We start from the raw sequence: 11,569 nt of genomic DNA, 5'->3' as shown, positions 1-11,569 counted from the left end.
GCATGTGCTAGAACCATGGATTCATTTCCTCGGGATACACAACACAATATATATATATATATATATATAGGGATGTGCAGTTGTGTATCTGACTGGAAAAATCTATGGTTCTAGACCATGCCACGTCGTTAGAGGGGGCATCAGAAAATTACGACTCTTAGATTTATATCCTTCCGTATTCATAGTGATGAAATGCCCCCTTGCCTTTAGTCTTGTTAAATTGAAAAAAACCTAGTTCCTTCTCCAAACCAGGCAACTTGGAACTCTTCAACTTTGATGTATATTATTTTTGATCTATTCAATCGTATCTTGAATTCGTCTTTTTCAATCAAACCTTAACTTATGTAAAATAAAAATAAAATAAAAAACTCCAGATTTTTTTTATACAAAATTTCATTATTTTCTACTTCCCTACAAAATTCTATTTGATTTTTCTTTCCAAAATCAATTGTCTTCAAGCTCTCCAATCTCTATGATAAATTATTTTTCTTCTATTCAATCTGATCTTCACCCATGGTTTTAAACATAACCTAATAAGAAAATTGCTAATTTTTCTACCCAAAATTTCATCATTCCTATTTATCCAAAATTCTTTCTTGTCAGGTTTGAAGGTTGAAGAAATATAATCTTAAGATTGAATATGAAAATAATAAAATTTACCTGTAAGTTGAAAATATCTGGTTCTGAGAAGAAAAATCTAGGGTTTTTTTACTTGAAAACAAGAGCATTTGGGTCACTCTTTTTAAGTCTATTAAAGAAGCTTGAGGTCAAGAGAGGCATATCGAGTGAAAACACGAGGTATCTCAAAATTCCACCAAAAACATGGAGTGATTGTGAGTGGTGACCAAACTTTATCACAATGAAACATTGAGAACACTTAATGGAGGATCACATTCTCTCCAAGTTTAACTCTTTGGGCAAACAAATACTTCTTTTATGATTTACAATGATACAATTAACTTTGATAATTGGTTTATATGACAAAGGCATGTCCTATCTTCTCAGTGAACATGATAGGTGAATGATAATGTGAAGCACCAAATCACCTGAAACAAAGACAAGAAATGGAACCAAAGATGATGCACAAAGGATTTTCCATACAAAGCTAATGAAAACCAAATGAAAAAATGCCCCGAGACATAATGTCCTCCACAGTCAGGATTTTACACAAGGCAGTAGACCAAATAAAAGAAAGATACCTTGGACATGAAGCTCTTGTTCCCCCCAAATTGCAAATCAATTTCCCAGGCAATTAGGCTTCCCATATACACATGGCACAAATTTGTTCACAATAAAATGAGGTTGGCCACTAATTATCCTTTTAAGATATATAAAATAAAATGGTAAAAGAAACATGTGGCCTTTCATTGTCCTCAGAATTTTAAATAGCTCTACATGCTCATTTTGCTGTTTCTATCTCAACTGCAACTAACAAAAATCTCAAAAAGACAAGAAGAACCCTTCAAAGGGTAACCCACCAAGTGCCCAGGTGAGGATCATTGTTTTGTCCGCTGAGGTGTTTTCGTAACAAAAAAAATATTGGATTGCATTCTTGTCTGTCAATGAAGATAAAAAATAAGAAATCCTGAAATAAATTCTATAACTTAATCTGGGTCATGGCTGCAATCTGTCACTATCTCGCACAGTTGGGCTACAATGGATTATAACTTAATCCGCCCGCAAAGGCGCCAATATGCTCCTTCGTGAAAGAGAGATTTCTCAAATACCCATATATCACGTACAAGTACCTACATAAAGATGGGAAATGGGGATCGCATGGATCAACAGATACTCTTAAGAGTAGATAGAATCTACAGGAAAACAAACTGCAATGGTTAAAGTAATAAACAACAAACAGTAACAGATTTATAATCAACACTTTTTCTAATTTTTTTATTATTTTATTACCGACTCTGATTTACACATTTTGAAGAAAAAATGATATCTAACACTACATTAGTCTTAAAATGGCAGGATATTGGTTATTATAAGTTATAACAGAGATATAACTGTTAATAATGGCTGTCACATTAGGAATGCTATTTACGTTGGGAATACCATTACAACAATAAATTACTATCAAGAACTTCAATATTGGGACTGAATTGGCATAAAAACTTCAGTATAATCAAGCCTACCTCTTTTGTTTTATCTCCAGCTACAACAGTACCATTTGAATTGTATGCCTCAAACTTCTGCAAAAATGAGGCATGCTTGTCATTAAGCTTTCTAAGATGAATTTTATCACAAATGAAAGTAAAAATGACATAAACTAAATCACACCTTCAGGTCTACATATTCAGTCCCACAGGAATCGGTCATTTACTTTCCAAACAAGAATTTGTTACGAAAATCATGACAGAGTCACTAATTCAACAGCAACCAAACATGCATAGTACAACTCTCTGAGATACGGTTCACATTCAAGAAGCACAATTTAGTTGTACTATTACTACATTTTCATGAATCTGCTAATTCACAATTTTATCCTTCTTGGTCTTTCCATTCACTCATCTCAGCATCCTCATATTTGCAATGCACAATCTATGAACATGTTCCTCGATTCCCGACATTTAGCTCCATAGAATGTAGCCAGTCATACAGTCATCTTATAAACTTTTCTTTTTAATTTGATTACGATGCATCAATCATAATACCCCAGAAAAGCACACTTACACTCTAACCATCCAGTTCGCATTCTAATAGTGTCCCAATGCAAAGGTCATCGTCTTATTTCTTTGGGATCATTATAATGTTTTATTATTATTATTTCACTTTCCTTCAAAATAGAAAATATTATATGTCATATTTAAAAATAAAATATTGATCATAACAGGAAAAAACAAAGTGCCTAGCATTATAACTATTACAATGGTGAAAGTGGTCAAGGTCCAGCACCATTACCCAAATTACTTTTGCTCTTACACATTGCTTGCAAATACCGGAGACACTGAGATAGAAAAAGTTTGCTTGCCCTTGATCAAGAATTCCAAGGACTATGGAGACAACAGATTAAGCTTCGGTTTCGTTTCTATCTGGCTGATCATGCCATCGGATGGATTGGAAAGTAGTCCGGTCACTTCCTCACATGACACATGACTCGAGAGCGTGGGATAAGAAATCTTCAAAGAGAAATGAACACCCGTAGATGATGGCCATTGGATGATCCCTTCTCAAGTGGAACAACCAGGTATAGAATAATGAAAGAGGCATTGGGGAACTTGCCACTTCAAAAGTTAAATAAAGGAGAAAGGGGACCCTTGTTGAGCCTCCGCAGGTCCCACAGAAAGCCCTAAAATGTTATTAGTCAGGTATCTACAAGATTCAAGCTTAGACTCCGCCTGCAGAGTTTCAACATACTACTTTTATATTCTATTTTGAGAAGCCATAAACACAAACAAAGCCTTCATATATTCATTTACAATTCACTATGTCAAGAAATAAACAGACAAGACCCCGTGGGACATCAATGATACGGCATCTTTACTTGATAGACTTGGAAGTGCAAGTTTGGTTGCATTGGAATCTTATACTAGAGAATGTAGATGGAGCTCCAATTGCTTATTTTCAGTTAAATCTATAGCAAGCTCACTAGGGTTGAGCATTTTTTTTTTCTGTTTCCTTTCAAAATCCCTTGGGGGTTTCCTATTTCGTCCGAAGTGGCTTTCTTATGTGGACAACCAGTCCAGATAAAATTTTGACTGTCAATTATTTAATTAGCAGCATTTCCAGATTCCAAACAGGTGTCTAATGTGTAAAAGGGAGGAAGAAACAGTGGAAAATCTCTTATCCTGAAGATATTGACTACTTATTTCGAGTATTTCAGGATATATCAGACGCTGTCTAGAAGTATCTCAGATCGGTTGTAGGCTTAGACATAAAGGTAATCTCTAGGAGAGGACATCTTATGGAAGATCCCTGCTACTGTGGCATGGACAATTTGGAGGGAAAGGAACCCTAGAGCATTTGAAAATAAGGTGTCCTCCTTGGATGCTTCATTGTTGAAAACCAAACCATAGTTTTAAAATAAGTTGTATATTATTTTACCGATTAAAAAAACAGACAAGACCAAAAACTGCAAAAGACATCCCATCTAAATCCAGTCTGCAAGCGGTATTGAACAACTATGCTGGGGAGGCAAAACTATAATTCAAATGCGAATTTACTCTAAACATCAATTTTGATAATAGATATTTAATTTAACATAAAAAAATAAAAAATAAAAACGAAGAATTAGAAGTTCTTATGCAGTTCTCTAACCTGCTTAGCAAGGAACTCAAGTGTAAGCTGAACAAATACTTTGCTGAGGTCATTTCTATCAACGCCAATCTGAAAAGGACAGCAGATATCTTGTTTAACCCTGTAAAAGGTGGGGCAAGTGCAACGCAATTTTGAGGTCGCGCAATCAGGTCTAGCTTACCTATCTAAAAAAGTTCTAAAAAAACAGTCCGAATACCAAATACTATTTACCATGTCCACAGAACCCAACAATCCACAGGTTCCATCTAGGAGATCTCATGGACTGAAAATTGACCTGGTCATCTGATCAAATGATGAGGTGGGCAGACCTAATTCTATGCTCTGTTGATTATTTTGTTGCTAAGTATTGATATTTTATCGAAAGAGAAACAATAAAAAGATGCAAAGATTTTGATTTTGATTTTAATTTGAAGTACTTCCCATATTAATCAATGGATGCTTGGTTTGGAAGGGCCGAAGGGGATTTGTCCAATGCAATTATTTAGGCCACTAAAGAATAGAAAGCCTGGCATGGCTGGATACACATAAGTGGGCACATTAAGGAAATGGTATGAGGGTGGTTCCTATTGTTTCCCAAAGCCTAGTAGGTGTCACAATTTGGTCAAAGAGTTGGCAGAAGACGGTGTCCACAGAGATTTTGAGTATATAGGTAACATGTTTCTCAACCTGATAGGATACTTTTAACATCTGATCTATGTAACTCTTTGGAAGGCTTACGCTAGGTCACCACCCATCACCACCATCCTACCTCCACACCATGTCTGCACATATCCAACGGGCAGGCAGAACAGCTTCACATCCTCCCATCTGATTTGAATATTCATCTTTTATAAGGTTTTGGGATCATGCTATTCAGTGTGTGTGAACGCGTGCGTGGGTGCGTGTGTGGGTGTGTGGGTGTGTGTGAGCATGTGGATTACCCAAACAAATGGTGCTTACCAGTCTAGCTCGCAAAGTTCGTATTTTTTGGATTGGTTCAACCAATTCCCAGTAAACGCTACTCCACATTGTTTCTCTCTGTTTAATCTCATTCTTGAGGGCCTATCATTTTCAAACCAAACAATAATGGCAGAAATATTGGAAATGACAATAAAATGCTGATGCGTTATTGGAAGTTGGTCAGTAGAAAACTGTTAAATTGTCAATTGGGTGCAGTGGACAATAATGTGGGGGGAAAAAAGTTTGCTTACAGAGTACATATTTTCTGTAACTGCTTTCCTTAAAGCCTTTTTGTCGCCACTTGCCATTATAGAGTTTATCTGGGCAAAAATAAATTGATGGACTCAGAGAATAGAAACCAACATCTTCACAAAAAAAACTTGTGAAAGATACCAAAGCACATTTTTAAAGGAAAATAGGTCCTCAATACACGCATCAAATGAAGACTCTTGATCTGGACATCGGGTATGTAGTGAACGATTCCCATCCCTGAAATTGGGTCAATCACCAAAATCTCACAGCCAATTGTGATTGGAAAAAAGGGATAGAATTAACCATTAAAGATGGAAAGAAATCAAGGGGATATCTCGAATATCCTGGAAAATAAAAGGAAATCTGAAGACAGCTAGCAAGAGAATTGACATTAGAAGTCTTAAAATACTTTTTAAAAAAAATAAAATAAAGGTGAGGTCTTTAAATACTAAAGTAAGAACAAGGTATGCATGGCCAGAAGAAGCATTCACTAAAATCTGTTAGCATCTTTGGCTGGAATCATATGTTCTATTTTTGTTTACAAATCTAATAAAATATTAAGTGCCAAGTGTAGGAAGTCAAATAATTCTGAAATTTTAATCCAAATTTATACAATCTTGCTGATATCTAATAGAAAAAATAAAATAAAAAAAGAAGGAAAGAAAGAAAAATGCAGTCACTAAGGATTTGACCATGAAAAAGTACTACTATGATCCACACACTTAATATTAAAAATAAAATTGAAGAATATAACAAAGGTGCACCTCCTTGTATAGTTGAACGGCCTCTTGATAGAATTGTTTTTTTGAATATCCTGATTTCCTTAACTTTGCAATAGCATACGCATTCTTGAGCTGCAAAGACATGCACATTTGATGTCACTGACTATATATGTTTTAGCGTATAAAAAAGGCTGACTTAAATACACAATGGTAAAATTAACAATCAATACCTCTAGAATTATATCCTCCTTTGTTCTCCTCCAACCACTTCTTGTGAACCATCTGAATCACAGATGATTTTTTCTTTTATAAGTAAAATCACAGGTAATCAAATCTCGATAAGATAAATCCGTGCGCCATAAGCTCAAAGAGTATGTGCAATACCAGCATTTGAAGATGCATCTAGGTCAAGCAATTCCAGAGTAAATGAAGAGAACACAACACAAATTAAGCACCTTTTTTTTTTTATAAGTACAAATTAAGCACATCTATTCAAAGGATTTTTTTTTGCGGTGGCTCATTTTGGGCATAATCACCATATTCAACAGAAGTTTGGGTACTTATCAGACCGAGCTCTTTTGCATCTTAATAACCTTTGAACACAAATTAAGCACATCTATTCAAAGGTTATTAAGATGCAAAAGAGCTCCATAGGACAGGGTCTGATAAGTACCCGAACTTCTGTTGAATATGATGATTATGCCCAAAATGAGCCACTGCAACTAACATCTTCTCAACCAAATATCTAAGTAAGAAGTTATGCTTCTTAATCATTAATGATACGTAGGCTCAATAGGATCTGAAAACCTGGACCTCTTCTCCTCGCATCTATTTGTTGTGGCTTGAAACAACTATTGATCTTTGATCTTTGACCATGTGGTTTAGAAGACCTACCACTTTGACTTGCATTAATTGTGATGATGATTTCTCACTAGTTTTTCAAAGAAATGTAAGCATGAGAGGTAGCCTTATTTTTCAGAGATTGGAGATCGGTACCTTATTTCTCTTCCTCTACCGATATTATTCATGTGCAGTGGTTCACTCTTGAAGATGCAAGATTAAGCTTAATTCCAATTGTTGCTCTTATGGAAATCTACCCCTTCAGGTATTGATGACTTGTTTCAAAATTTCATGAGGAAGTCATTTATGTATGATTAGAGTTGGTGATTTCAGCAAGGTTGGTGCCTTGGTACTTTTTACATCTAAGAATAGTGATAAGGCCAAACTTTGCAAACATCAAGGTTGAATACAACTCAATTAGTTGTATCTTGGATTTAAAGTACGATTTCAAAAAGAGAAACATCCAATGCAAAGACAAGGTGAAATGTTTCACTAGTTACCAACATTCAATTCCAAATAGATTGTGTATTGAATGTTCATTTTGACAGCATGCATAATTAGCAAAAGATCTCAAAACTATATAAGAGATTAAGTAAAAAATTAATCTTCATAAATAGCCATGAAATCAAGTTTAATGGCTTCCATGTTTCACTCATCTTAAAATAAACGCTAAACAGTGAAATCTTCAAGTATCAAATAAGATAATTAAAATAAAATTGCTGAAAGTGACCAACCTTCTCAAAAAGGAAATGGATTCACGAGGACCATATGGCTCATAGATAATCCCAGGACTCAACATGAACACTTTCAAAGCCCCCTACATAGATAAATTCATGAGGTACATCATCATGTTTTACCAAAATAAAGATAAAAAAGTATATGATTACCTTTTTAGGATGCTAGCAAGAAATACGAGTAAGGCAAGAACATTTACAAGATGGGCAATTATGCTTTTCAAGTAGAAGTTGTTACTAATACGTAAAAATTCTTCCTCATAAAAGCTTACACTTCTTTGCACTTGTATATGCCCATATATGGTTGCAAAAACAAACCATTACCCTTTTATAGAAAAAGAACACGAGGTAGAGCTGTACTTGACGTGCATATCTCTTGATGAGCAAATAATGAAGCTTCTCCTAGTATGAGGGCTCTTTTGGAAGGTAAGGAATAATAGGATTTACTAAGGAAAGGAGTAGACTTTCAAGACATTATCACATCAATCAAAGTTCACATGTTCCATTGGGCATAGATGCAAAAAAGATTTTAAGGGGGTATTTTTGAAGACTTAAGTGTCCAAATGGGAGACACTTATTCAAGTGGAGATGTAGATTTTTATTTTTCATTGTATATTTGTTAGTTTCTTCGTCGAAAGGGACAAACCAAATGAAAAATGCCACTCTAGATGCTTTGAACCCCAAATAATCAAAGCATGATAGTTAACGCCCAACTAGGTATCAAGGGTGGAAAAGAAAGATCTAATAGTGAACAAATTATTGTGATTCCTTGACCAATTCCACTTATCTTTCACATAAAGGGAGAGAAAACAAGAATATTATTAAGAAGGCAAAGCAAACCAGTAACTGCATATATTTCCCAATGGTCGAGAGATCTTTTAAAGCCAAAATCCAAAAAAAAAAAAAAAAAACTCAATTTCCAATCACTCTTAAAGTCTTGGACCAAATGGGTTTTTTGTTAGTTAGCACATAAAGACCCAGGAACAAATCAACATTTCTAGACCCATATTTTTCTTCATTAGCTCTACTCCAAAAATTTGATTTGTAAACGCCAATCCTCCAATTGTTTCCCCAATAAAACTTGATCCATGGCATTGACTTTCTTGACTCCTCTTATTTTTCGGGGAACACATGATTTTTCAGTCTACAAGGTGATATTATGGTGTCCCATTGTTCCACCAGATATTTCTAATAATATGTTTTAGATGTTTTGCTATGGACATAGAAATGGAAAATAAGGACAAGGAATAGAAACGCAAACTAGATTGGGTGCTTTTTTAATCAGTAAAATATTCTGCCTTTGTGAAAGATATATAAGTTTCTGACAAGTCAGCTTAAGCCCAAATCTCTCTATGACCATGCCCCACATCATCTTGGACCTATAGCTTGCTCCATGCGGCATAACCATATAGGAGAAACGGTAGACAACTAAAGAAATGCAAGGGTCATTATGTTTTAGGATTCTGTATTTAGGGAAGTCTGTTAGAGCTAATAAACAATTGTACAAAATTTATAGAATAAAATTTGTATCAAACAGTAGTAAAAGAGAAACCACAAAATGATAGAGCTGAATTGATATATGCATACCATGGGCCGTGCTTGAGGAGGTGCTTTTGCTTGTGTGCTTAAAAACCTTGTGTCATTCGAGAAGATTGGTAATTCGGCAGCCTATCAAAAACAATAGCACTTATACACCATTGAGAAGATTGGAAAAACTTAAGAAAATCAAGATGCATGCTTATAGATTCAAAAGCAAAGCTGCATAACAAATCAGACATAAAAGTCACCCATAAGATATTGCAAAGTAATACAAATATAAGCAGAGCGTTCACCAATGCAATACTTTGGTGAAAGAGATAGAATCTCTTAAATGATACCCTTTGGCCGGAATTCAAAGTTTTGGGAGTTTACCATCATAGAACGAAGCGGCTTTGCACTTCCTATAATCCAAGGACAAGTACCATGGCTCTTATATGACGAGCAAGTCGAAATGCTCTGATCATAAGGTCCTGAAACTATTTATCATATATGGAAAACCAAATCAAACAAAGAAAAATATATTTTTGAAACCTTTTTCTCACAAAAAGAATCCAAAATTTTGAATTAAAAGAAGATAACAACAAAACTAATGCAAATTCGGATAGGCACTTTGGCCTTCCGGGAAAAAAAAAATTCTTTTTTGGCCCAAAAAATGGGAAAGATTCTGTGCTTCGTATAGTAATTAGTAATTTACCCTTTGCAACCAAACTTGAGTAGATTGTTGAGCTTCCAAACCTAAGAAAGAAAAAATATAAATAAAAAATCAGCTCGGACAAATCCATGAAGTGAGGAGGGATCGAAGAGGATTGAAACGTTTGCGAGTAACAATGATGAAAACATCTCAGAAGAGGAGATTCAAACTTACAAAGATGAGATTTCTCGAACTTCAAGTGATCGATAGAGAAATCGAATCTTCTGTGATCGAACAAATGCCATATTTGACTTCAGTTACTCGATCTGAACCTGAAAATTTTAGTGGAACTTGTGATCTGAATTTTGTCTTCTATCGCGTTAAAAAGAGGGATCTTTGGGGAGTAAATTAGGGTTTAAGATTGACAGTGATGTGGGGCATTTGCATTAATTTTCGCTTTCTGGCAAAAACATTGGTGGCTGAACACACAGTAGCAAGAACCCTCTCGAGTGACGAAGGGAGGTGATTTTTTTTATTAAGGTTCAAGCTTGAGGTTTAAGGAGGAATTATTTGGTGCAGCAACGCTATGTGCATAAGCTACATAATGTGATGGAAATATGTGGACCCACATTAACCCAATGTTGAGATTGAGAGAAGTGGAGAGAAGAGAAACTTGTTACGAGAAGAGAAGAGAAGAGAAACTCAGTTTCTCTCCATCATGTTTGAATTGACAGAAGAGAAGTTGGGATGGCTTTAGAATTTTAAAAGAGTCTTGGTGGAGTGACCTCAAGATTGTATCTCATATCACAAACCGTGACGTGAAAGTGGATAGGAATCATAGATGCTTTTTCAATCATATCTTGATTAAAAGCATCTATGGTTCCCATACACTTTCACGTCAAGATGTGTGATGTGAGGTCATTTTAGCATTATTCATTTAAAAAATATCTTATAAGAGATTTTGGGTCTGAATTGAAATTATAAAATATTTTAAAAGGATTTCTCTTTAAATCTCTCTATTTTTTTAGATAAAGAAAACTCACATTTTTTTTTTCCTCTTTTCTCCCCTACTTAACAATCAAACAAGAACAATGTAAAGAAACTCATTTATTTTCTCTTCTCTACATTTCTCGCAACCCAAACACAATGTAAAAATATACACAATAAGACTACGTATTGTATGAAGATATAAGTTTTTGTAGAAAAAAATGTTTTACTTGCAAAAAAGTCAATTCTAGACCAATTATATGAATTCCCCCTGCACCCACTTGTATTGACCATCCCCAATTTACAAAACTATAATTTGATGTCGTTAGTCACTTGAGACTTTGTGAAATCTTAAATTGACTTTTTTATATTAAAAAAATCTCATTTAATTGAAGGATAATTAGTCATAACTGGTTTTTCATAAGGATGGAAGGCCAAGTTTTTTTTTTTGGACTTGGCTTGCAAGGTGGTTAGTGGTCGAAAGCAGGTTCAACTAAATTTAAACCTAGATCATGGGATCAACACTCCACGTGCTTTTATCAACTTGGCCAAGTTGATATCTTCAAGTTGGAAGGCAAACTATGTTAGTGGTTGTACAACCATTTGATTTTGACACACAAAAAATTTAAATAAAAAAGAAAAGACCCCAAAGTTCAATTCTAAAT

The 11,569-nt window shown here is 34.8% G+C and overlaps 1 protein-coding gene across 3 annotated transcripts; it reads right to left on the bottom strand.

Annotated features, from left to right (window-relative positions):
• Positions 1-1,302: 1,302 nt before the first annotated feature.
• On the bottom strand, positions 1,303-10,501 carry LOC147383278 (Mitochondrial inner membrane translocase complex, subunit Tim44-related protein). 3 transcript variants are annotated; one of them, XM_086428682.1, is made up of 13 exons: positions 10,152-10,501; positions 9,981-10,021; positions 9,659-9,762; positions 9,335-9,415; positions 7,748-7,830; positions 6,404-6,455; positions 6,216-6,305; positions 5,451-5,519; positions 5,200-5,301; positions 5,009-5,067; positions 4,261-4,329; positions 2,139-2,195; positions 1,303-1,748 (listed from the first exon to the last, which is right to left on the bottom strand). In XM_086428682.1, exons 1-12 carry the CDS (start codon positions 10,220-10,222, stop codon positions 2,159-2,161), a joined length of 858 nt encoding a protein of 285 aa, XP_086284808.1. In that variant the 5' UTR covers positions 10,223-10,501; the 3' UTR covers positions 1,303-1,748; positions 2,139-2,158. The 3 variants fall into 3 exon arrangements, with proteins under 3 accessions (XP_086284808.1, XP_086284807.1, XP_086284806.1); XM_086428681.1 differs by lacking the exon at positions 5,009-5,067 and having other exon boundaries at positions 9,659-9,756; positions 10,152-10,499; XM_086428680.1 differs by lacking the exon at positions 5,009-5,067 and having other exon boundaries at positions 10,152-10,495.
• Positions 10,502-11,569: the final 1,068 nt, after the last annotated feature.

Source organism: Akebia trifoliata, chromosome 16 (assembly GCF_017979445.1).
Source record: "Akebia trifoliata isolate Shusen 1 chromosome 16, ASM1797944v1, whole genome shotgun sequence".
Classification (NCBI taxonomy): Eukaryota; Viridiplantae; Streptophyta; class Magnoliopsida; order Ranunculales; family Lardizabalaceae; genus Akebia; species Akebia trifoliata.
This window is presented reverse-complemented; position numbering and strand designations above follow the sequence as displayed.